The sequence below is a fragment of the Lynx rufus genome, unplaced genomic scaffold, assembly GCF_022079265.1.
Source record: "Lynx rufus isolate CCGP_SWC_20201006 ecotype Redwood Valley unplaced genomic scaffold, mLynRuf1.p SCAF_4, whole genome shotgun sequence".
Classification (NCBI taxonomy): Eukaryota; Metazoa; Chordata; class Mammalia; order Carnivora; family Felidae; genus Lynx; species Lynx rufus.
In genome coordinates, this window is record NW_025814856.1 from 69,303,730 (window position 1) to 69,330,928 (window position 27,199).

At 41.4% G+C, this 27,199-nt stretch overlaps 1 protein-coding gene across 2 annotated transcripts; it reads left to right on the forward strand.

Moving 5' to 3' along the window:
* Positions 1-820: 820 nt before the first annotated feature.
* VSTM2A (V-set and transmembrane domain containing 2A) lies at positions 821-26,898 on the forward strand. Of its 2 annotated transcripts, none has more exons than XM_047094627.1 (5): positions 821-899; positions 2,694-2,860; positions 4,005-4,055; positions 6,919-7,255; positions 26,810-26,898. In XM_047094627.1, exons 1-5 carry the CDS (start codon positions 821-823, stop codon positions 26,896-26,898), a joined length of 723 nt encoding a protein of 240 aa, XP_046950583.1. The 2 variants fall into 2 exon arrangements, with proteins under 2 accessions (XP_046950583.1, XP_046950584.1); XM_047094628.1 differs by lacking the exon at positions 26,810-26,898 and adding an exon at positions 26,685-26,764.
* Positions 26,899-27,199: the final 301 nt, after the last annotated feature.

A 27,199-nucleotide genomic window follows, 5' to 3' on the forward strand; every position in this document is an offset into this window, starting at 1 on the left:
AACTGGTTAAGCGACATTTCCCTCAAACGACTGTTTTCCTCGCCCTAAAGCAGTCTCCTTCACCCCATCCCAGTCCTCCCTTCCTCTTCAACAATGCCCCAACTTCCTCCCCAAATCTCCAGCTCCCAGCCCCCTGCAATCCTACACCGCAATCCTACAACTGTATTGTCCTCCTAAGCACCGAGCGATCCGGTCTGCCGAGGCAAGAAGGAGTCAATCCATGGAGGAAAAAAGCAAACTGGAAAAAAATAAATGCTCCTGCTCCCCAGAAGGAAAACGTAGACGGAGCCGCCAAGCCCCGAGCCTGCCGCGGGCTGCCCGGCCCGAGTTCCCGGCAGGTGGGGAGCTGTCCGGCGCGCAGAGAGTTAAAGGCATCATCGCAGCCATTAGAGGGAAAAGTTGCGGCGCGGCGAGCCCGGTGAAGTCCTCCAGCCCGCCCCCCTTGCCCACTCCCCACTTCCCGAGCTGGCTCGGCGTTTAGGGAGGGCAGTGATCACGCAAGCCGGAGCAGCGGGCTGACGTTGGACGAGCTGCCAGGTAGCTGAGAGCAGGCAGCGCAGCAGCTGAGGCACTTCCCCGCGTTGCAAGCCCGAGTGTGGACTCGAAGCCTCTCCGAATCCGAGCCCGAGCCAGCTGGTTTTAACCTTCGTGAATTGCGCTCCCCTCTCCCCAAAGCCAGTGCTCGCTGAACCAGCAGCAGGATGTTTGCAGTGTCGCGCCCAGGGCTCTGAGACCGAGCCTCTGATACATTTGCATTCCTTTCTTTTAGGGCTTTTTGGCTGTCGGCTACACTGATGTGACCCCCCTCCCCTTTTTTGGAATGATGGGGATCTTTTTGGCGTATGTTGGATTTGTTTTCTTTTCCGTTTTATATGTACAACAAGGGCTCTCTTCTCAAGGTAAGTGTGTGCTCATTGGCAAATATACATTTGCTTGTGGAATGTGTGTGTGTGTGTGTGTGTGTGTGTGTTCTCTACATTCAAAGAACGGCCAAGCAGATGTAGTGAGATTCTTAGCAAGTAACGGTGGAATAGTGTTCTGTTTGGCATTTTTCTTTAAAGTTTATTACATAGTAGGCAAGCTAGATTTGAGAGCAAGCCTAGTTGGTGCCTGACAATGAAGTGGGTTCCTGTGCAAGCGCAAACACAGGGGTGTGTGTGTGTGTGTGTGTGTGTGCGTGTGTGTGTGTGCGCGCCTTGTATCTGTGTGCATGCACTGGGTAACCACTCATGCATACATAATCATCGCAAACAAACAGAGCTGGGGATGGGGGGCTCTCCATTGCCAGTCCTCAGTGTAGGCAGAATTGGTTTAGAGTTTCCTTTTTCTGGGTCCTTGCGACTTCGTTTGCATGTGTGTTTATCAAAGGACAGACTCTTAGGACCCATAAAAAGGCACGACTTGCATCACAAACAGCAGCAGCCTGCTGAATCCAGTTGTTCAGGACTTCGCAGGCTGCAGTGATCATTTCAGCACCACGAACAGATCACATCTCTGCTGCCAGAAGACTGCATCACTTCTGCAAGCAGAAATGCTATCTTCCTCCTGGGAGCTGAAACAGAAAAGTCCTTTTCAGAGCCGAATGTCTTCTTTAACATCCGCTACTTCCTTTAAGTATAAATACGGTTCCACTTCGGTAGAGATCGTCTTGGTATTTCACAAAATTTTGAAAAGAGACACTGATGGTGCCTCTCTTTAAAAAGTGGGGGGAAGGTGCACCCACCCAAAATCAGTGCTACAGCCCCCCAGTCCTGTCCATGAGTGTGCGTTGTAGTTGTGCACCTCCATCACCCACAAATCTCCCTAAGACTACTTTCAGGGAAACATCGGTTCTTTGCAAAGTGTCCCTTAGACAAGATAAGAACAAACACCCAAAGCATTCCATGTTGAAGAAATGCCTTTGGGGAAAAGGGAACATTTCATTTTCGTGAGTTTCATCTTAACTCTGAATTTTGCAGAGTAGCAGTGTCAAGATCGATAGTGAAAAGACTGAAAAAAATATATCTCTGGTGGCTTCAAAATAGTCTTTAATCTGAACTCAAATGAGGGGTGTGATTCTTACATGCCATGATGTACAGCAATTGGCCGCGTGATGGCTTGATGAGAACAAATACAAAGGTGAATCTGGAAAGAAAGAAATATTTGCAGCTTAGAACGTGTGCAACTTGTTTCACTGCTGTGGTCTTAACATCGCAATTGCTAACCATTGTTTTGATATATCAGGAAGGTGCATTTTGACAGGTAATCACGATCCATTCTCTGTTATATGAACATCCAGTTAGTCATAGATTGTTTAGAAACTTAGCGCAAGAGGCTCTCCTCATAGATCAGCTTGACAGATTTGTCAAAAATGTAGCTCACTGAATCCCTCTGTAAGTTTTGGGTAATGCTGCAGTCTGACAAAAGGTATGTGGGCATCTTGGCTAACAGAGGGGAGTTAACTTGGCAAGCTTGTTAGCCTTTCCATTATCTGGACTTCATCAACAACAAAGTTATTTAGGCATGATCCCAAAAATGAGACAGGAACGAGGCAAAGGAAGGGGGGTTGGGGAGCCACGCAAAGTCCGAGATGTCACGGAGGGGTTTTGTTGCCCTGATTTTTAAGTCCAAGAAAAATGTAGCGAGCTCTCAAGGAAAGAGAAGCTGACGAGAGTGGTGTGTACATTCCAACAAGATGCATTTCTGTTTTGCAGCAAAATTCACCGAGTTTCCGCGGAACGTGACAGCGACCGAGGGGCAGAATGTGGAGATGTCCTGCGCTTTCCAGAGTGGCTCTGCCTCGGTGTACCTGGAGATCCAGTGGTGGTTTCTGCGGGGGCCCGAGGACCTGGAGCCCGGGGCCGAGGTGGCTGGTGCGCAGGTAGCGGAGTCGCGTCTTCCGCAACGCCCCCGAGTGTGTCCCACTCACCCCCTTAGTCCTCTAGGTGTCCAGTTTAGGGGGCGCCCCCGGGGGCCCGCGTGGTTCTGTCAGCGCCACTGATGCCAGCAATACCAGGCAGTGAGCAGGAATGTGTCCTGCTGATATCACGTTAAAACCAAGGAGGACGTCCTGTTGTGGAGTCTCCCCCGGTTAAAACTGGGAATGACTTCCTCCTTTTAGTACCGGCGATGGTGGAGCTGTCCTTCCGGGACTGCTGTGTTGACACATCCCAGGACACTCTCCTCCCCTTTCCGGGACGGTGGGGTGGGGAGGGATTGTTCTGTGTCTCCATCACACACACACACACACACACACACACACGCACACACACACACAGCGTCAGTTCTCACGACTGAGGTTGTCAGAAAAGAGGTTGGGGGAGGGGGAGAGAGAAGGGAAAAGAGGAGGGGTAAGTGGAGGCGGGCAAGGGAGCGACGGAGAGGGGGAAGAAAGGCGGGGGAGGTGGAAAGAGGCGGGGAGAGAAGGAAAGACGGAAGGGAGAGGGGATGGGGAGTGAACGATGGAGGGCCCCGGAGGTGACTCCTCAACACCCCGGAGAGGAGGGCGGAGGGGCGGGGTGAGGAGGGAAAGGGAGGTGTGGAGAAACGGAGCAGGGCTGGGAAAAGGAGGAGAAGAGGAAAAGGGAAGAAGCGGTGAGAGAGGAAAAGAGGGTCCGAGCAGAGATTGAACAGTTCAGCAAAAGAGGCGGCCTTATCGGAGCGAAAAGAAAAAAGAAAATCTGGCAGAGACCCCAGGGAGGGGTCGCAGGCTGGGCTAAGACACAGAATCCCATCCCTGCAAACTTCCACCCGCGCCCGCGCCCGCGCCCCCTCGCGGGCCCGGCGCGTCCGGGACCCACCTCCCCGCGCGCGCGACTCGGCAGCGCCCCCGCGCGGTCCCCTCCCCGCGCCGCGGTGGCCTGGGCCGCGCTCGCCCTCGTCGGTCTCTTTTCTGAATCACCCCACCGGAGACAGTCCTACCGCCCCCGCTCGGGACTCGTCGGGCAGGCTCGACGCGGCCGCCCCCGGGACCGGATGGGGACCGTGGGGGTCCCGAGTCTGAGCGTCGTCTCCTTCTCCCGCAGGTGGAGCTGGTGCCCGACCGAGACCCGGACAACGACGGGACCAAGATCAGCGTGAGTATCACAGCGACAGGCGACAGGGGGCGCGTGCCTTTGTCAGCTGCCAGGCAGGCCCCAGGTGAAAATGAGTGAATTTTAGGTTTTTTAAAAAGCCTTTTAACTAGTTGTCCCCGAGAACGGCAATGTCACGAACGCAGGGCGAGAACCAGTCTTCCCTTTCTTATTTCACTGGGTCCCAAAAAAATTGAAGCCGATTTAAAGATGACACAATAAAATTATTTACTTTACTATCGTAAGTATTTAAACAACTACTAAAGACTCATTTTGCCGGCCAAAGAGTGTGACGCTTTTTTTCTCACTCTTTTTTAACAGTTAAATAAATAGTTGTAAGCCTGTAGCGCTGCAATGCTAATCTTCATTCAAAATCATAGAATTATCCTTTAATAGGAAGTAAAACACTAACTTATGAAAATCTTCCTAGGCAGGAAAAAATTAAAGCATCCAACGGGATGTTGAAATTGTCTTGAAAACACTCAATTTTCAATGTGACTCATAATGCATGCCATGTATTTCTAATGCAGTGCTCAAAATCATATAAAGCCAAAGCCAATATAAATATAAAACATAGTGGAGGAGGTTGACCTATTGAAAATATCGAGATGTATTTCGACTGTCCTGATTATTACTTTTAATAACTCTATGTGAAATTAGAAATAAAAAGAAAATTGTATCTTTTTACTACACCACAATTGAAACCTCCTACAATCACTTTATATTGATAGAACTGCCTAGCTCATTCATAAATAATAAAGAAGATTCCATTACTAGAAATGAAATAGTTGTATAATCAGGAACTACAAGGTCTCCTTAGCGTATATATGTGTTTAGGAATTCTTTTATAAAACACTGATATATGTAAATTATAAAATACATGTATTTTATAAAAATACATAATATTTTATATATTCTATAAGTTTATAATATGAAACTAATATTTTATAAAATAAATGTAAGTGTATAATCTAAACATGGAAGCAAATATCAAACAAAAATAAGACATAAACCAAAAACTACAATTTACCTTCATAAACTTATCGACTTTAGAATATTTTAATTCAATTATTATGCTGTCACACAATTATTGTTTTCACACGATGCTAGAAAGGCTCACGGGTAAAATTAATTATTGACAATACTTTTCTTAAGTATTTCATTTTATATACATATATATGTGGCTGGATTGTTTACTGACTAGTCAGGTTTCACCCTTCACCCACGCCTATATCTTCCAAAAAGCGGTAAGGAAAATAGCTTCCCACATCCTGAACTAAGGAAGCATGCGGTTAAGAAACACGGTCATGCACACAGCTACTACATACTGCGACTAACAGTATTATCTATGCCAAAGGTTAATAAAATCTAGTGAATCAGCAAAAAATTCTCGTTATAAACTGAGGTAGAAAGTAGTTTGTTCCCAGTTTACCTACAAGGTGACCTTGGTCATGTCATGTGTCTTAAACCAGCGGTTGTTAACTTAGAATTCTCAGGTATTCTTTTATGAAACATTGTGATAGCTTCACCTCTTGGAGATGCAGACTTAATGTTTCCACATTAATCCAAATGAGACCATTTTCTAACAGCTCCCTAGAGGATTCTAATGTGCAATCAGTGCTGAGAATCACGGATCTAAACCCCCAAATCTCAGTTTACTGTAAAAAAATAATCATATAAGTACTCCAACTATTTCAAACTTTATTAGGAGACTCAACTGACTATATTTGAAACGATTAGTCCCCATTATTTTTATAGTATTAGTATATTTATAAGTAATTTTGCATACAAATAAATACATACTATGGTTATGGTTCAACTGTTGGAAACTGTATACAACTCTGTAGGTAAAAACAGATGAGCGCTCCCCAAGTTTTCTTAATTACTTGGGGCATTTGAAAGTGTATGCCTTCTTCACTTCTTTTCCCTGCCTTTCAAAATCATCCAAGGCCTTAAATCCTGGGTGTCTTATGAAATCCATCATCCGGTCAATCATGGATAATAGATGATGTATATAAAATCTAGCTGTTCTGATAAAGACGCTTATGGATATATATGTGTATATGTAGATTCGACATAATATAAAATTATATATAATCTTACATATTACAATTATATATAATTTTGCTGTTAATCTGGCATCAAAATTATTAGAAGAAATAAGAAAGCCGGTTTCACTCTTGAAAATCAAACCAGCGTCTGATTGATGGCCTCTCCAGTTCCAGTAGCATAAAAACCCTATCATTGCCGGAAGTATGTACTCTGCCCATAAGACCAGGTGATATTAATCTGCACCCCAAGTCATGCCACCCCATGACTGTTGGTAAGCCTGCACCAAACATTTGAGAAGAATACTTAATATTCAAGCCTTGTGTCACTACCTTTAGGAAGGCATCCCCAATGTGGGGATAAAAACACATTCTCACTTAAACCCTGGTGTCCCCAACAACATAGTTTTGTTATCTCTCAGAGTTGTAGCCTGAAGTGATGACAAGAGGCGGTACAAACTATATCCTTTACCTTATTATGTCCGTGTTTCGTTCAACGGAGCCAACCAGGCGGAGGTCAATCCCATGGTTGGAAAATGGCAGACCTGGAACCTAGGATCTGGGGACCACGCGGCTGAGAGACTCTGGCGCTGGCCGGATTGAACTAATTACCCCATGATTTTGTGAAGCCAGTTGTTAGTGCAATGGGATAAATACGACCTTCGTATTTGACTGTTGAGAAAATAAATAGCTCTCTGACTGTGGCTACGAGGCTATTAAGACCCTTTCATTTTCCAACATTAGCAAGCTTAGGAGCACGTATAGGAACAAAATCATTTGATGTAGCACTTTTTTTTTTTCCACCTGCAATTTTTCAGACAGTGAAAGTCCAAGGCAATGACATCTCTCACAAGCTTCAGATTTCCAAAGTGAGGAAAAAGGATGAAGGCTTGTATGAATGCAGGGTGACAGACGCTAATTACGGAGAGCTGCAGGAACACAAAGCCCAGGCCTACTTGAAAGTCAATGCCAACAGCCATGCTAGGAGGATGCAGGCCTTTGAAGCCTCGCCCATGTGGCTGCAGGATGTGAAGCCTCGCAAGAATGTCTCAGTGGCCATTCCCAGCAGCATCCACAGCTCTGGCAACCAGCGAATGCACTCCACCTCCAGCCCTCAAGCGGTAGCCAAAATCCCCAAACAAAGTCCACAATCAGGTATGGAAACCCATTTTGAGCCTTTCATTTTACCACTCACAAACCTTCCCACAGGAAGATCGGTCAAGTAGAGTAGACAGGTTTATGTATGATGGTTTTAAAATTGGAGACCTAGTGCAGTTGGAATGATGACGAGATGAAGCACACGGGGCCTTCCCAGAGGACGTGAGTCACCCCGTTAGTCTCTGGCCGTGTACACGTCCAGGGGACCTAAGAGCTGGACTTTTTTTTTTTTTCCTTCTGTATTTACACCTTAGAAGAACAGTAAATCATGTCATGTTGGTCGCATTATAAATGCATGTTCATTTTCTCTACAGATTTATGTATCGATAATGGCCCAAATTAAGAGACTTTCACTTAATCAAAATGTAAATGAAAGAGACAACACATTTTCAGCGGCCCCTAGCTTGAAGGCAGGATTGTTCTCCAAGGGCTTTTGATTTTGAAGGAGAAACTTCAGCTGCCTGTGATGAAAGTGATAATGATAATGGGAGGAAGTGAGGGGGGATGAAAGGCAGTAAGTAGTGCAGAGTTTCGGCAACTCCCGCAAATGTGCCTTCGATGCCAATTTAGGAGCTTAGTCACACATTTCCCAAGTCAGCTGTGCAAGTTAAAGCTGTTCTGAATAGCATTAATTTATGCAATCACTCAGCCAATGGAAACTCATTGAAGTTTTAACCTTGATGGGGGATAAAGGGTTCTTGGAATGAGCAGTCCCCTGCACGACCCCGTGACTGTTCTGTATTTTGTTCAAACACTTGACGTAATATTACAGGATGCAGGCAGCATAAAAATACTTAATTCATCGTTCTTTAAGTTTTTCCCTTCACCGTTTATCATTGAAGAAGTATTGATACTACTATTGGTAGTAGCAAATGACACTGCTAACATTCAAGGTCACTTTAGCCGTCAAATACAAAAACCTGGGCATTTCATTAGGATAATTTCAGATACATGTGTACATATATATTAAATATTTGCTGGTGAACAGCACTTTTAGGATAATGTGTGCCAACCTAGGCTTCCTTCTTATTCATCACGTGCTAGTGGATATGATGTGTGGAGAGCTTGACTCAGGGTCCCTGGGGGTTTGCATCGCCTTTAAATGTGGGTGAGTTTGCCTTGGTCCTGGCAGTTTCTGCCAGTCTGATGAATAAATAGCTTAGCCCCTTAGCCTCTCTAAGGCTCAGTTTGTGTGGCTTTGTCTCATTTTCCTCCTTATCATCTCTTTTGTTTCCCAAGTTAAAAAACAAGACCACAGCTAGAATATATATGTACATATATATGTATATGTATACATATGTATATACACATATGCATATGTAACACACGGAAACACACACACACACACCCCTAGTGGTTAGAATTTTTGTATCCATTATTTAATAGAGATTCAATGTCTTTGGAGACATTGTCCCCCTTCCCTTCATGCAAAGATAAAAACAGAAGCTAGACACTATATGCAAAATTAGAGTAGCCTCAGCAGACAGTTTACAACCTTATTAGGGAGAACTCCAAATCATGGGAGTGAAATTATTAGCCTACATAGACTACTCCAAACTAGAGATCATAAATCTGTTCCACTGAATAAAATCAAATGGGTTACCTATTCCAATGGAGGATTTTAAGCATGGAATGAAATGTTCTATTTCTAAATTATTTACTTTTGGATTAAGTAACGTACTCTCAAAATAGCTAACTTATCTTAATATATTTTTCTCAGTATTGTGATTGGAGCTAAGTGGTAGAACTCTAGATATCTTCTAACAGTTTTCAAGTAGGAATCACCGCTTATTTTCCACCACACCACCAGCTTGACTTGTTTTCTCTAAAGCAAAGTGGGAGAAGGGATGCTGACTTCATGGATATGCATCCATGGATATGCATCCAGATATGCATGGATATATGCATATGGAAGAAAGGACGTAGACTTCATGCATAAGCATCCAGATATGCATCCAAAGCCATCTGCTTCTAGCAAAGATTAATATGAAATATATCCAAATCTTTCATGTCTATGTTTTCCTACCAGTAGAAATACTAGAAAATATTTTTGATACATTTAGTAACATTTTTGAACTACTTCAGAAGCTGGGGTTGCCCAGCCACCCATTCTATATGTGTGTAAGTTTTTGAGCTTGCACAATTATTGTATACAATACAGTATCTGGGATGGATATTTATATAGTAGATTCACTGTAACACCTACATCCTGATTTATAATTTTGCTTTATAATTTTCCAGGTTATGTCCAAATAAAGCTGATTTCAATACCCATGCTTCATTTATTCACTCTCCATCCTTCCAAGAGCTTCTACGCCAGGCACAATGACACAAAAATGGGAGACATACTTCCTCTCTTTGTGAGCAAACACAATATTTGTAAATTCCATTCATCATGCATCTTTTTTTTTCCCCTTGTTCTATTAAAGGCGAGACATAATGAAGACACAAAAATTAAAATCTTGCTTTTACAGGCCAAGATAGTAACCTTTTGTCTGTTTTCGCTACCAGGAGGCATGCTTCATCCATGGTACATAAGACACTGTAATATTAACCTGGGTTACAAAAGGCTGGTTTATCTGGCCTTTTCTCTTCACGATAGTCTTTGACTTGGTTGAGTAAATTATTTAGGCTGAATTACTCAACTCTTAATTCATAGTATTTTTCTGTCAAAGGATTTTTGTCTCTCTGTAGGACAAGCACTACCTGAAAGTAACTCTGTATATATACCTAGATATAATGTTCAAATTGTCATACAATTATAACCAGTTATCCTAAAAACAGAAATTTACATGGAAAAAAAAAGATGGAAAAAGAGCCTATTACCATCTACGTATCACAAGATAAAGATATATTTAACTATCATTTAATATAGCTAGTCCCATTTTTCCAAAAGTTAGTGAGCATGTGACTGGACCATCCGGCTTTAAACTGTTTATCTTTATGACATCGCCTTTTCAATTCACTTGATTAATGCACAATTAAAACCAAAATAATGAGGGAAAATGGTAAAGCAAACAGATAGACAAAACCTGGCTTTTGCAACCCCTTGTTTTCTCATTGCCAGTTCTTTTGAACTTCAGTTTTGTGCACCCATAACTGACATTGAAAAAATGTCCTGTAGATGTTCTGAGGAGGAAGAAATTCCTGATTCTACTTCCATCTTCACAGGGAACACCCAGACGTACTGGAGCGCTCGCGCCTCCCCAAACACCTCCCTCTACACACCCTTGTCTACTTGCTTCTTCCCGTCTCATCCCCCTTCCAGGAGCCAAAGGTGCCCCCCACAGGCCACCATCCAGTCCTCCCTTTGTCCCTCTCTTCTTTCCTGGCTGCTGGACCCCTCCCCATGCCTGGAAAACTGGCAAATTGGACTGAAGGCACTAGCCGCCAACCACCATCCGGCAGGGGGCGCCGGCGCCCACCCCGCCTTCCTAGCACCTCCTTCCCTGCCAGCCCTGCAGTCAGTCCCCAGCCCGGTCCCCTCACCTCCCCTGTCTTGTCCCTCGCAGTTGCTAGGAACATCAGTCTTCCCGTGTCCTCTTGATTGGCTGGTAGAGTTTCACGTTTGTTGGCTTCTCCCCAAAACGCCTCTCTTGAATGTAGACCTCTTCCATTCTCAACTCCCTGAACTTCTCATCCACTGTTAGGATTTCCACTGCTAACTTTCCCTCAGAAAATTCCTCCACCCCTGTTTCCAGTTCTGATTTCTTTCTGGAGAGCCAGACTGTCCCCCAATGCATCTCCACATGTGCCTTCTACAAGCACTGTGGCAGGGTAGAGAGGGCTGCACCTTTGTTGACTGCACCCATTGACACCTGGGGCCTTTCCTCCCTGCTCCCCGCTGCCCCAGCCCGGCTGGCATGAGACAGACAGGAAGGTGTAAGGTAATGTTATGCAAGCACTGCAACGCCCAGTCGAGAGACCTAGCCTTTCTGTTGTTGGCTTTCTAGCTTCTGCTGTTGGCCTCTTAGAAGCCAGGCGTCATAAAAGGACAGCTACCTTGAGACCGCCTTACTGAGTTGACAGAAGCCCAAGCGGGCCAACCTTTACCTTCAGCCCTCACTGCTATTTCAACCAGCACCTTGCAGCTGAGCCCAGCTGACATTAACTCCTGAGAAATAATAGAGTTGTAGGATGGTTTGTTTCACAGTGATCTCTAGGTTAGGCCCCCAAACGCAAACAACTCAAAACTGAGTTTATTATCTTAGCTTCCTCACCAAAAAGAAATGTTCTTCCTCCGGGGTTCCCCAATCCTTTTAACAACATGATCACCATCCACAGGTCTTGTGGAAATCTTGAAAATGTTCTTATTTCCTCTTCTTCCGGTTGCCACAATGAATCGGTTATTCAGTCCTCCAAATGGTCTCTTTAAGATAACCTTGAACAACTGCGTTTTTTTTTCCTGTTCCACCAATAGAGACTTTGTTCTCAAGATGGAGCCTGTTCACTTTCCGCATCTCTTGCAACAGCTCCTAATACTTTGCCTGTTTAAATTCTAATGCATCGAACAGATCACAACAGAGCAAGTATGATATAATTACTATTTCCAAAGCACCATCGCAAACTTGCGTGGTGTAATTTCCAGCCTTGTTGCTCCTGCTTTCCCAATCCTCACGCCCATAATCTTCTTAATTGGTATTTCTGCAACATTTTCAGATACTGTTTTACCTCTGTGACTTTGCAACTGTGTTTTCCCTGCGTGGGCCCTTCCCTCTTTGCTGAGTTCCTACTCAAATGCAAATTCTTTTATAAAGCTTCCTCCTTCGTCTTAGAATTGGTTGTTTCCTCTTTCAGGGCTCAAAGCAACTTGTTTACACTTAACTTTGAAGCCATTGTTGTGCCTTGTAGTGTAGTGTAGGAATTTTTCCTGGGGCTTTCCTCCTTTCCTGGCTGGATTCTGCCCTACTGGGAAGCCTCAGGCTCAGGGGATAGTCGGTCACCCAACTATAACTCATAGGCTCCAAATATTACAATTTGCATTTGCAGTCCACCAGGTGCCTGGAACAAGTGGAGTTCATGTTTGCTGGAGGAAAGGGAAACAGAGAGGGACAGTAAATCTTTGTTTTTGTTGTTTTTTTCCTTATAATTATATTTGCATAAGTACATAATACTGCCACTATTCCAAAACTGAACGAGACTCTAAAACAGTGTTTCTCGAAGTGTAGTGCAGACGACCTAAGCCAGGCTCACCAAGGGAGCTGGTTAAAAATTCATATTCAAAGACTCCACCCAGGACCTACTGAATGAAAGTCTGAATCGAGAACCAGAAAGAAGTATTTTTATGTGCAGCAAATTACGAAAATCATTAGCTGTACAAAGTTCTTATAGGCGAGGAAAGAATTTTGTATCGTTTCCTAGGAGATAGGCATGCATGTGTTCGATGCTACAAAATCCTTTTTTTGAAACTGGCCTTTGGCCATCGTTTATTTTCCAGTGTAGAGATAGACTTGTGCAAAGCTGTTCTCTTCACTCCCGTGATCTGCAGCTGGCACTTACAGGAAATCTGGCCATTGGTTAAGGGGTAGTTCTGTTTCCGCGTGTGGAGTCTCTAGTCACTCAGCAGGGACGCTGATTCTCTGAACTCCGAAATATGATTGTGTTTTCACCAGGAGGTGAACCTGAACACTGAGAGGCAGCTGCCTTGCTACAGCTGCTAGATGCCAAGAGCTCCTGGAGCTCCCCTGCTGCCGATAAACATGGCTGCTTTCCAAAAGTGGCCAGATCTAGTAAGAATGATCCTGAAACAGGATTCAAAGCTGCCTGTGGGGGTGTGGGTGGGGGTAGGGGTGGGGGGATGGGAGGGGGCAGCTGAGGGGCTGAGGGGCTTGCAGGAGATTGTTTTCCTCACTTAAAATATGAGGAAATGGTGCGTTGCATCCAGGTAGAAAGCCCATGATATGATTTAGACCTCAATGTTGATTTTGGTTTAAATGATCCAACTTGGCTGCTTACACAGGTTAAATTAATTTGATCATCGTAATTCTATCAGTTAAATGGCTGCTATGTAAATCAAGTGTCTATGAATAAGATGAAAAATAGATTTGAGGCAGTGCTTTAGATAATACCGGCCAAGGAATCTGCTCGAGCCATGTTTGAACCGGAATTATGTAGATTAAAAGTCTATACTGGCTAAATTCTCTCGCAAACCATACTTCACTCATTGAAATTCAGTTCCTATCTGGGTCTATAAAACCAAGGGCCAGCTATATGTTGGGAGGGCTTTTCAATGCACGACTGGACACATTAAGGTTTACCTGTGATTTCCAGGAGCTCTGTAATTACGGAGCCATAAAGCAGAATTGTCAGGGTTCTAAGCTCTTGTCTGTAATGATTGCATGATCCTTGAGATTTCAGAAAGCTGCCAGAGAAGCAGCTATCTGGATAGATGACCAAAGGTTTGAGAAGTTGCTGGAAAGACTGAGTTCGGTTGGCCAAGGTAACACACATCTTAAAAGAGAAAATGCAGGGTTCCTTCTCCCAAGGATCGCTGCTGCCACCTATAGCTACCACAGGTGCATTCATATCAGCTGCAAGGGGTAGAAATAAACAGGAAGATGTTCCTTAGACCTTCTGCCTCTTGCCTTGGCATTCACCAGCAGGGGCAGTAGGCACAGCACTTAAGGAGGACGTCCGTCCCCATCTCATGTCCATCACTCATAGCTGGTCATGTCTCCATATCCTCATTTATTAAATGGAAACTATGGTATAATCCTCACCGAGTTTTGAGGATTCAATGAAATTAGATACAGAGAGAGCTCGGCATTGATCAAGCCCTCAATAAATGATAACTAGTTGTTGTATTAATAAGACTGTTGTTGCATGTGTGTTGTTATTATGATGATGATTATTAGGAACCGTGAAGTCCTGAGAGTACATGGTCTACACCACCTGGCTCCACTGTGGCGGAGTGTGTGTATTGAGTGTGTGTAGGTGATGAATTAAAGAAGGAAGACTGAGTCTTCATTCCTGGCTCACGTTTTGTTGTGCATAATTTCAGAACTTCCTTTTTACTCTGTCACAATGCCATTAGTTGATGATAAATTTCCCCCTAGATAACCATACTAAATATATTGGCCACCAGCTGTCTTGCCCAAGGTTGTAACTAGATTCTTATTGTAAAGCATAATAAAACTCCAAAGGATTGTTAGGAATTTGAACCGTGTGGCCGGAATAAGCAACATGTATTTGGAAACCACAATTATACACCTCGGCTGCTCTCTTAATTAATTTCAAGCTTTCCAAAAATGACCCTCAGAATTTTTAAAATTGTAAAATAATTAAACATACATCTGAAAACATAAACAAGTGAGACTAGTTAAAAGCTTTAAAAATAGAAAAAATAAAATAAAATGGATTTAGATAAACCAATAACCCCCAGCTTGTTTGTTGAGTGAGCTGTGTACAAAATATCTCTGAACCTCAGGAGTCATTATTTGACACTGAAATATTAACACATATGCCCTAAGGGTCATTTCCAGCAGTAAGTGACATGATGTATTTTAACTATCAGGGTAAACCTGGCAGTGATTGGTTCCTTTTTCTGTACCTACCAGATATTGAAGCATATTATTAAGTAACTATGATTAAAAAGGTAGCAAAGGAACACAAATATGAATAGGGAAGAAAGAAAATAAGAAGCCTGGGAAGCCCTAAAATTACATAAAATAATATCATACTGATGAACTAAAAAATACAAGAATTAAGAAAGGATTGATTTAATTAATAAGTGACAAAAGGAAACATTGTCATAATTTAGGATATATATCCAGATGAACTCAAATTAATTAAAGAGCAGAGCAGAAAAGAAAAATCAGATTTAGAAAGATTAGCATAAAATCAGATGCCTGAGGCTCTCAAGATTTAAAGTTACAAAATATACAAGTGAAAATAACATTTTACTGTAAGAAATTAAAATTTTTTGAGTAAGTCAAATGTAAGTAAAACACGATGCTGCAGACAAGGAAATATGTACATCTAATACTTAGGAAAAGAATAAAATACTATCAATTTTACATATACTATGATTATGTGCTCCATTCTAAATGACTTAGAGATAGCAAAATACACTTAAGCCTATTTGGGTATGGACAGCAATACCCAAATAGAAAATATTTGGGGCATAATAATAATTCTCAACAGTACCAACAAAAACGAAAGATATACAGTATCTAGTTTTCTTTTTAAAGACAATAACAAGCATTCTAAATATGAAGACCGTTGGAACACTTGGTTCAGAGAGTTCAGGTTTGAATAAATGAATAAATATGCTGTGTCTTTGGATGGATGATCTCAATTTTAAAAATGTCAAGTTTTTCAAAAGTAGTTATAGACTTGATGCAGTCTCAGTCAAAACCCTAGTCTTTTTTTCAAACTTGACACATATAATCTTGGCAAAGATTTTTAGAATCAACATGTATCATCAAGGTTACAGGGACTCAAGCATTTTGGCATATGATTACTTACATGGTGAATTGATACTTTCCTTCTGGAGAAAAATTTATCTGGAAAGATCAGTCACAGGGCTTTAGATTGTGTGGCCCACTTGTGCTTGAAGTAATATTCCTGGGAGGAGATTCCAGAAAGATCAGTGGGAAGTAGGCCCAGACCCATGCTTATTACAGAGGTCATCCCTAAATTGGAAATACTCAAATGACCAACAGCTAGGAAGTTACTTAATGAATGTGTTAAAATGTTAAAACCATACAGTGACTGTTACACAGCTTCTAAAATCAAGTTTTAATGAAACTAGGTAAGATTCAACACATAATATAATGTGAAAGATACAGGACAAGACATTAAAGTCAAAAATATAGGATATAAAACTTTAAATCAATCTGAGATACTTGCATAGAAAAATGACAAGAAATATATGAAAATGTATGTCCGAAGTCAAGATGTAATGATTATTTTTAATATTTATTTTTGAGAGAGAGAGAGAGAGAGAGAGAGCAGGAGAGAGGCAGAGAGGAAGAGGGAGACACAGAATCTGAAGCAGGCTCTAGGCTCTGAGCTTCCAGCACAGAGCCCGACACAGGGCTCAAACCCACAAACTGCAAAATCATGACCTGAGCCAAAGTAGGACACTTAACCGACTGAGCCACCCAGGCACCCCAAGATGTTATGATTTTTAATTGCTTAATTATTTTGTGTGTATAATTAATATTTATATGGTGATAATTTATTACTTTTGTTATATTGGGGGGAAAAACACATCATTTAAAATTTCCCAGATTTAAAGATAGTCCAGTGACAGGCAACTCATGACAGAGAAAACAAACTAACAAACAAATAAAATCTATTAAACAAATAAAAACAAAAAGGCAAGGTAAAATAATGGTGTATGATTGTGGAGGTCATGACAAATTAAAAACATATACACACATGCATGTATGTGTACGTGCACATATTTATACACACGTGCACACGTGTGTGCACACATACGTTAGAAGTCCTAGCATGGAAGTAGGAATTCTCAGAAATTCTAGTAGCATCGAAGTTAAGAACACTGCATCTTATTTCCTGTGAGCTGGATGGATAATCTGACTGTCAAATTATTTTTTTTTTATTTTTCTGAACATAACGAGTGTGATCTTGATAAATTTATTTTGATGAAACTAATCAAACTCATATAAAGTCCATAAATTACATATCATGCAATCATTTTCCTCTCAAGAGCATGACTCATTTGGCCCCCAATTCAGAGGGATTTCAGAGTGATGAATAATGGTGCAGTCATTGGGGCTATGAAGGAAAATTAGTACCCCGGAGGATTTATAAATGATAATTATGTTTTATTTAATATGTCTTTTAAAAAGCCTGAGAGAGCATTTTTGCATGAATTTAGAACCCTATATGTATAAAACAAACCCAAGACAGGTTAAACTCTTGGTGTTTGAACTAAAGCCAATGGTAAAACTAGGCGTTAGGATTCCCTATTCCGTGAAGCTGATGACTGTGGAGCTGTTGAAAAAGTAAACTGCAAGAAATTACATGAAGCAATTTTATTAGCTTCACAGACAAAAATACTTTAATAAAGATTAAGTAATGCAGTCACTCTATATTTTAAAGTAGCCAGGTCTTAGGCATTGCGCAAGGAGGGGGTCTATTATGGGACTGCTTTTTTTCTTGTTTTATTTATGTTTTGTGTTACAGACACAATCTCAGCAACATCTTCTTCAGCTCTGGAACACATTTGAGCTTTAATTTTTCTGATTAAATAAGTTTATTAATTTTTCTCACTTCTCTTAGCAATGTAAATGGTTAATTTGAAAAACCCTACATGTAGGGAGCAAACAATAGGATCACAAGTACTAAATAGAAAGAAAAACCCTTTAGAATGTAAAAACTCAGTTTCAAACAATCTGAAAATATAAGTATTTTATAGATATGAACTATGTCTAGATATTTTTGGTATTAATGCAGTGTCTAAATATTGTATTTAGCATGTAATTAGAGAGAGAGAGAGGGAGAGAGAGAGACAGAGAGAGAGAGAGAGGCAGGGTGTGAGCAGGGGAGGGGCAGAGAGAGAGGGAGACACAGAACCCGTAGCAGGATCCAGGCTCTGAGCTGTCAGCACAAAGCCCGACGTGGGGCTCGAACTCACAGACTGAGAGATCATGACCTGAGCCAAAGTCTGACATTTAACCCACTGAGCCACCCAGGCGCCCCAAGTTACATGATTTTTTATGTAATTCAGTCAATCTATAAGAAAAGAACCCCAGGCCCCTTATGTATTAATGGAGAGAGAGGATTAGAAAGTACAATTGGACCATCCTTCATTACATACCATGACAACAATATTCATGTATTTAAAATTGTATTTAATAACAAATTATGTTTAGGACATTTGGTAAGCAGTCCTGGCAACTACATATTTTTCTTGTATGCACATGCCTTGATAAAGGGGATTTTAAATGCTTCAACTATCTCTGTTAATTACATAATTCTGATGGCTAAGGTCATTTCTGTTCTGAGGATAATTTGTAAAACATTATAATTTAGATAATTTTGAAATGGCTGGATTAAGGAAAAGGATAAAACCATGGGCTCAAATTTAGAAAATATATGGGTAAAGTCTCAAAACATGTTTCTTATGTTAAAATAGGTGTGTTTTCTGAAGCTATATAATTGATGTTTTTCTAAAAAAGATCTTAACGTTTATTCATTTTTGAGAGACAGAGTGTGAGCAGGGGAGGGGCAGAGAGAGAGGGGGACACAGAATCTGAAGCAGGCTCCAGGCTCCGAACTGTCAGCACAGAGCCCGGCCTGGGACTCAAACTCATAAACCCTGAGATCATGACCTGAGCCGAAGCTGGATGCTTAACCGACTGAGCCACTCAGGTGCCCCAAGGTTTTTCTACATCCTGTTGGCAGTAGGTACTCAAATAATTTTTTTCTCAAAAGCAAACATTGCTGTACAACTAAAATGGATTTTTTTAAGATTTTTTTTCCAAATGTTTATTTATTTACTTTTGAGAGAAAGAGAGAGAGGTAGAGAACAAGGAGGGGAGGGACAGAGAGAGAAGGAGACAGAATCCCAAGCATTGGCATTGGCAATTGGCCAAGCCATTGGCACAGAGCCAGATGTGGGGCTCGAACTCACAAACCATGAGATCATGACCTGAGCCTAAACCAAGAATTGGACGCTTAACCAACTGAGCCACCCAGGCACCCCAAAGGTGATGTTTAAATGTAGGCAAATTACTGTGTCAATTTTGTTGAAATCTTTACTTTTCAATTTATGTAAGAGGATAAGTGAAAAGTGAAACCACATTTCCGCAGCTATTTTTCTTTCCTTGTCTTTCCTTGACTTCTGTTTCTTCACTCTGAGTGCCACAGTTGCCATTTCTGTAAAAATATGAGATGTGTTTCTTTGACGAGAAATTCTTCTCTGGTGATGTTAGGGGAAGGGTGATCTATAACAACAGATTCTTTATTTCACCAATTAGTGAGTGATGGCTCAAATCTGAAAATACAGCTTTCTTACCTCTTCACTTAGTAGTCAATAATTCTAGCTGTGGTGCGCTCTTATTTTTTAATGTTTATTTATTTATTTAGAGAGAGAGAGAGAAAGAGAGCATGAGAGCTGGGGAGGGACAGAGAGAGAGGGAGAGAGAGTAGGGCAGGGCAGAGAGAGGTGGAGTGGGGGGGGAGGGAGTGGGAGAGAGATGGGGAAAGGGGCAGAGAGACAGGGAGGGAGAAGATCCCCAGCAGGCTCTGCTGTGTCAGCATGCAGCCCAGCATGGGGCTGGATCTTAGGAACCATGAGATCCTGACCTGAGCCAAAATCAAGAGTTGGATGTTTAACTGACCGAGCCTCCCAGGAGCCCCTGTGGTGCTCTTTGTATCAGCTTCCTCACTCAGGGCAGTCATAGCCTACCCTGACGCAAGGTCATTCCACATTGATCCCAGTTGTCTTCATAATTTCCTCTCTTACATTCCCCAAGTTGAATGTGCTTATTTAAGCTCTTTGGGAAAGGTGGCGTTGTTCAACAGCACTGTCAAACTGCAACAAAACCACGTGTGTGTGCAGTCCCTAACAGGGGGTTTGTGATCATACCAACAAGATGTGGATTAATATCTACCTTTGCGTTATGAATAAAGAATATGCTAGTTAATAATGAAAACATACATGCAGGAAGGATAGTTAAACTCCGTGGGTAAAGAGTTGCCAGCCTCTCCGCAGCATTTATTTATATACTGGTGGATGTGACGCTAATAATAAATCATTCTTATTCATGCATCAAAGGAGTTATTAAATGCATGTAGTATTAAAAACCTCACTCTGAGAACATTTTGTTTTCCACTAATTTATATTGTTCTCCATTCCATTTTCTCAAAACAGCTCATATTTCCAAATATTTCTAATAGGCAGAATTGAGAGAGTCTAGAGTTTTCAGGCATGAAGAATCACGGGAGGAAATTATGATGCAAATTACCTTTTGGAGTGAAACAGAACTGGTTTTGAATGTCTGCGGCACCACCCACTGGCTGGGTAAACTCAAGCACAGAGTCAGGTCCTTAAGTAGCAAAATGATTATCGTAACTTCATGGGATCACAAGCAGAGGTCAAGAAATAACAAACGTTCGAGAAATATTAGCTGCTGCCATTGTAATCATCATCAGGTCTGCACCCAAAGCAGTCTTAGCCGGATGAATGAGTTACAATGAAAGTGTGTTGTGAGATGCTATGGCCTTAGCAGGTGGGAGGCACCATCGCTTTATATGTTCCTTCTCAAGTCAGCGTACAAGGTAGGTAGAAATCCTGAAATCCTGCCAAGGCTAGATTCTCGAAAATTCTGTGGTGAATGGCGTATCATCTCGTCAGTCAGATCTTGAGTACTTGGGCAACTTCACTTCCCACCCCCCCCCCGCCCCAGCTCCAATAAGAGGCCTCATAACTAGAATAGAGGTGTAAATTTGCTGACGAAAGGAACGCAGGAAAGGAAATTTAAACAGCTAACCTCCCAACATGCTGGGGCACAGTAAAATAGGCAATTTATGTATTAGGTCAAAATGAAGCACACTTCTTTTAAAAAATGGATTTCTGGAAGAAATTGGCACTGGATCTGTAAGAATTCTAATAAAAAGATATTCTTTTCAAAAAATTATAGGATAAAATCATTCTATTATTTGACCTTTCCCCTTAAATAGTGATTTAGTATGTGCAAACCTGAATAAAAATTGCATTAAAAGCTAGCCCAAATTTTCTCACACAGCTATTTTCATTTCTTAAAACTGGAATCTGTAATAAAAGAGAAGTATGTCAAAGGGTATGTCTGTTCCCAGAGCTGTAATGGACACTCATTCTTTATAAACTTGGCCTCCTTACAGACAAAAAAAAAAAAAAAAAGTCTTTGACAGTTGCTTCCTTTTTTTATTGGAGCATTTTCATTTTTAGGTTTGTTCAGATGATAAACCTTGCTAATATTCACTTTCACAAAATAAAGACTGGAGTAAGACCGTGGAGCCACACAACTGGAGACAAATTGTTTTCTTTCTCTTTTCTTGTTCCTTTTAATTCCTGTAGATACTCAAACAAGAGAAAGGAGAGAATTATGCCCAAATTTGTAGACAGATGCCCTGAATTGCGATTGTTCCTCGTATCTAAACCAATGAAAAGTTGTACTCACATAGGAAATTAATCCATCAGAAAATATTCACGGCCAAGGAAAAGTGGATATTTGAAGAGCTGGTAAAATTGCGATGGGATAAAGTGTCTAGACAGTTGTCTAAACGCTCCACCTGGTTCTTTGAATTCAATACCCATAGCCTCTTCTAATGCTTTTTCCTGGTAGACAAGTTAACTTTTTTGGCCCTAGGCTATCAATCTGAATTAAACAACTTGGAAAAAAGAAGTTCGTTAAATTTTTTTAAATGCTTATTTTTGAGAGAGAGAGACAGAGTGCGAGCGGTGGGGAGGGGAAGAGAGAGAGGGAGACATAGAATCTGAAACAGGCTCCAGGTTCTGAGCTGTGAGCACAGAGCCTGATGCGGGGCTCGAACTCACGGACCGCGAGATCATGACCTGAGCGAAGTGGAACACTTAACTAACTGAGCCACAGAGACACTCCTGGAAAAAAGAAGTTCTTAGAAAGAGGAAGGCATGGAAGAATGATGGTGGAGTCACCTTTTACTCAAATGTTTAAGTTAATCTGGATGAACCTTTAAGCTGTAAAAGTCTATAAAACGAAAAGGTTAAAATATTATGTCATTGGACAGTTGGTACACTATACAGAGCGAAACAAACTTTACTTGTTATTAATATTTGGGAAAACTAAAAGCCTGATGATGTTTTAATATCCAATATTTATCAGTTTAGAATTGGGAAAGAAACTTTAGATCAAACTTTTTTTTTTTTTTTTTTTTTTTTTTTTTGCTCCTAAGTATGTTATGGCCAGTGCATTTTCTCTGAAAAGATTAGTGTATATACAAATAATAGCTTCACATCTTGATGTAACAGATGTGGAGACCATGGAGCAAGGCTGTTTGCCTTAGGGAGTTTCAGAAAAAAAGGATGTCCTTTTTAAAATTTTTTTTAATGTTTTATTTTATCTTTGAGAGAGAGAGAGAGCGCGCGCGCGCGCGCGCGCGAGCATGAGTGGGGGAAGGGCAGGGAGCAAGGGAGACACAGAATCCGAGGCAGGCTCCAGGCTCCGAGCTGTCAGCACAGAGCCCGATGCAGGGCTCGAACCCATGAACCGTGAGATCATGACCTGAGCTGAAGTTGATTGAGCCACCCAGGTGCCCAACCTTTTGTTTGTTGGTTGGTTGGTTTTAACATTTATATATTTAGAGAGAGAGACAGAAAGAGAGAGAACGTGTGCATGCGTGTGCACAGCGGAGGGACAGAGAAAGAATCCCATGCAGGCTCCGCGCTGTCACCACAGAGACTCACTTGGGGCTTGATCCCACAGACCACCTGACCCAAAATCCAGAGTCAGACCTGCTTCTGGGCAGGACGCTTAACCCACTGACTTGTGTCCTTCTAAGCTGATCTGACTTGCCTCCCTGTTCCTTCATTTCTGTACTTTACCACCTATCGTCCATGTAACTTAGGGTGAGTTATTCCAGGTCGCTGAGTTGCATGTTCTTGACCTGTTTGTCTACTATACAGAACTATACAGAACTTGACCTGTTTGTCTAGAGGGCGAACTAAGACAAGGTATGCAAATTCCCTGACACATCGTCGAGGCCCGATGCACGGTAGTCATTTTGGGAATTGATGTGAACGAGAAGAGTGATGCCGCGTTGTTAAATATGCCCAGTGCCTTCCAGCCTCCTGACCGTGGGTGCCGGAAAGAGATGGCAGTACAGATGGACTAGTTTAAAAAGGAAGGTGCTAACAGGGAGCTAAGTTCTTCCATCTGGCAGACACCTCAGAGGGGCAGGGCACACTTTGCTGTCTGGAAAGTTGTAGTGAGTTAAATGAGGCAGGAACATGCAGGACTGAGCTGAACCCAACAGTGGTTTCCACCATGCGGGAGAACTGGGCACCATCTGCACGGGACTGCGGACAATGCCAAGGTCTCACTGCCGTGCCCTGATTGGTAGTTTTTCAGGTCGTTTTGTTTTTTTAAAAGCAATGGAGGGAATTTTTTGTTCTTCTCTGAAATAATAATTACGGTTAAGACAAAATATTTGAAGCCTTTTCTTTTTTTTTTCTTTTTTCCTATTTCTCCTCAGCCAGACTCGTTTGTCACAGTCAGCCTCTTGAGAAATGCCTGCTTGTCCACATCTCAGTGAAGGTGATGCGACAATGGGTATTGCATGAGGTCTAAAAAGAGCTGAGAATTGGAAGCTAGGTTCCTGCACTCCTTAGACGTCTAAGATTTCTTAGACTTTTCCATTTGCAAAAATGGAGAAAATGTCTTGCCTGTCTTACAAAGGCATGGGGAATTACACCTGAGAGAGCACCATGGAAATCTTTAAGCATAAAACCAAACGGAAGTCGTCATTATTAAATAGAAGTGAAAGGACATTACGAAATGGCATTCTGAGTCATAGAGAAATCTTTAAGTTCTATTAGCCTGCTCTTCATCCGGGCATGTTCTCTTGTGCATTTTCTTCACACAATTGAGATAATGGTATCTCTCTTCTTTACAGCGTATTTTGTGTTGGGCGCAAAAGTTTTAAAATTCTCCAGGCATTGTTTTAGACATTGAGAGTCGTAAAAAAATTGCTAAAGTTTTGCCCCTTGCCTTTAATGAGCTTGCAATGTAATCCGTGAGATAAGATATGAATATAATGAATTCTTCTTTCAGGGGTCAATGTAAGCCGTGTTAAGGCCATTGGAGAGGCAAAGCCAATACACTGTGAAGTTCAGAGGGCGGGAGATAACAGCTAGCTGGTGCGGACACACAAAGTGGATGCAGGGTTTTTGAGGGGAAGAGTGGCTTAAATTCATGGTCCTATGAGGAAATAGCAAGTTAACCTGCTTCTGGGCATAAGGCAGAAGAAACCAAAGAAAGCAAAATAGGCAGTCCAGCACAATGTCATGCTAATATAAATAATAATAATAATACACAAATGGTCGCTAGGCTCAATTTTGAAAGCGTAGAACAAATACATATCTTGTTTGGGATCTTAGAAACGAGAGGGAGCAGAGGAAATTAGAACTCAGGGCTCCCGACGCCAGTCCAGGCTCTCATTACTTCACAAAAGTGAGATGTTTCTATCGGTGAAGATAAGAATAAAGTGTGATGAGCGGCCGAAGTTTGCTTTTTGCAAAATAATAATAATAATAATAATAATAATAATAAAATTAACACTCTAGAAAAGAGCATAACATGTTTGGTAATAATGTAGTACTCAGAATAGTGTACATCTGAATAGAAAGGACTATGACAATTATTTGTTAAAACTACACAGGACAAATGACAGCATTTAAGAGTCTTGTATTTTACTAAATCTTTGGGATTACAAAGATAAAGGAGCACATATCTCTTCATTCAAGACGTAAAACAGAAAGAAGAGAAAAACGATCAGTGATTTGATGATAAAATTGCTGTCGACTCTAACGTACAGGGGAAGGAGGGAAGTTTTACAATTGGCCTGACAGCAATACATTTCATTTAATAGAAATATGCTAGGAAATGCATGTACCTAGAGCAGATGAATGATTATGAGCTGAAAAACAAACAAATGCAAAAACAGTACCATGTTACAATGGCACGTTGCCTGTGTGAGGGCAGTTCAGAAATTTAGTAGCCTTAAAATACTCTACGGTCTGCAGTTGAGTTTCTTTCTAATTATACTACTTATGTCAATCTTGTTTTAACTTGCACATGCTGGACAGAGTATGGTTGGAAGTGTTGGGTCAAAATGCAGTAGCTGTTCCCTTCATATCTTTTGGGGAATGGTGGGCTTAGACATCTCCTCTGAAGGGTTGATTATCTGAGAAAGGGGCAACATGGTACACACACAGGTTGAGCAAGTGTGAACCAATTTGCAGTGACCATGCTGAAAAGGAAACTATTACTTCACACAGTACCTTCTCTGAAGAGTGAGTTGTTTTACTGCTCTTAGCATTTTTTAAACCTTTATTCAATACCCGACATACTTTGTGTCACATCAAAAGCAGTTAGCTATTACTAAAGGAGTCATGTAATCATTTCTTTTCTTTCTTTTTTTCTTTCCTTTTTTTTTTTTTGATTAAATGAGTCCATGTCAAAGAATTTCTCTTCAAAAGCTAACAAGAATATATATTTAATTTTGGAAAGCTCTGATGCTAACGGTTCTACATAGATTGACTATATTTCCCTTGCATGATCTTTGTGGTTAGAGCTGCACATGACCTACGCTATCACTTTTGCATTTTTGAACCTTCTTACCCAGCCTGAGTGAAGGCACTCTCCGGAGACTCACCATTAACCTCGGGGTCTTCAGGCACTAGGTTTCTGTGTGGAGATACTGTGTTAAATATATGGCTCACTTACCAAACAAGACGATCAATGGCAGTGACCTAACCAAAAAATGGTAATTTTGGCCTACTAAATGTGAGCATGTGTTTTTGCCTCAATGTTTATCATTGCCAATGTGGACCTGAACACGCGTTAGCAGAAATGTTCCAAAGAGTGAATTTCCCTACCCTTATCCTTTCGAACGGTTTCAACCTTTCTCCAATTAAAAAAAAAAGAAAGAAAGAAAGAAAGAAAGAAAGAAAAAAGAAAAAAGAAAAAAAAAGAAAGACAGACAAAAACCAAAACCAAAAAAAAATAACAAAAAAAATAACGAAAGAAAATACTTTGAGCCTCATCACATTTTTGTCTTCTTACAAATAAAGGTATTTCATACATAATTAGCTAGAAGCTTACTGTATAAAATGCATGAAGAATAAAATACAAAAATGCAACGTAGTTCTCCCTCTTACATTTTCCCCAAGCTCTTTCAAAAATTTCCAACTCTTGATAGCACTAACTTTTCCTCAGATCTCCAAGATAAACAATTAAGAAAGATCTTTCTCTAGAACAAAATGTCCCTAACGCACCCACCCCAGAACACAATTCTCCCCACCCACGAGACGCCTGTTGCTCTCAGTGTTGGGTATACTCCTGTGGTTTTGTGCTTATGCGGTAGTAAAACAGGTTACGTGTGTTTTCGGTACCAATAGAGGAATAACGGAATGACTATAGGGAATGATCTGTAAAGAATTCTTGAGGGAAGAGTATTTGGATTTGTTCCTCTCAGTGTTCCCAACCATGGGATGGCATTGTTTGAAAACAGACAAAACAAACAAGACCAACTTCCTGGGACTGAAATACTTTGTATGTGTTGTTATTTGCAGTGCATGCCAAGACATTCATGAGCACCAGAGCCAAGCTGGCGAGCTAATTAAATATATATATGTATGTGTTTAAAACAGCCTAATAAGGAGCATTGGAAATCTTCAAGATGAGCGAATATCTTATAACTTCTTCCGCAGGTGCAAGGATGATAGCTACAAGCCATGGACTTTCTGTCCTGCTTCTTGTTTGTGGCTTTGTGAAGGGTGCTTTGCTTTAATCTAAAGTGCTGACTTTTTTCCAATATCACTTTCTCTTCTTAAAGCAAAGAGCAAATCGCCTGTAAAATCTACGGAGCGGACAGCAAAGTTGACCCTAAACTCCAAGCACCATTCTGCACCCACTGTTCTCTAATTACCTACCCAAGGAGCGCCTGCTTCCGGAAGCATAAACGAAGAGGCTATCACACGCTTTGTTCATAACATTTTCTTGGGCAAATCACTGATCTTTTATTTCAAGAAAATTAGTGTGAAGTGATAGGACATTTTCTAATAGCAAGATCTATTTTTTGTTTTCGTTTTTTCTCTTCTTTCGGCTGCTTAAAGCATCATCTCGCTGACTGCTCAGGGGTTGGCCCGAACGTCATCGATATAGTAAATGTTTCCTACGGATACCACTGATTTCCTACTAAAAGACACATTATCTGCAGGAAGGA

Coding starts and splice junctions, on each gene's coding strand:
- VSTM2A (XM_047094627.1), top strand. CDS start 821: ATGATGGGGATCTTTTTGGCGTATGTTGGATTTGTTTTCTTTTCCGTT. Junction 900..2,693: donor ACAAGGGCTCTCTTCTCAAG/GTAAGTGTGTGC, acceptor TCTGTTTTGCAG/CAAAATTCACCGAGTTTCCG. Junction 2,861..4,004: donor CCGAGGTGGCTGGTGCGCAG/GTAGCGGAGTCG, acceptor CTTCTCCCGCAG/GTGGAGCTGGTGCCCGACCG.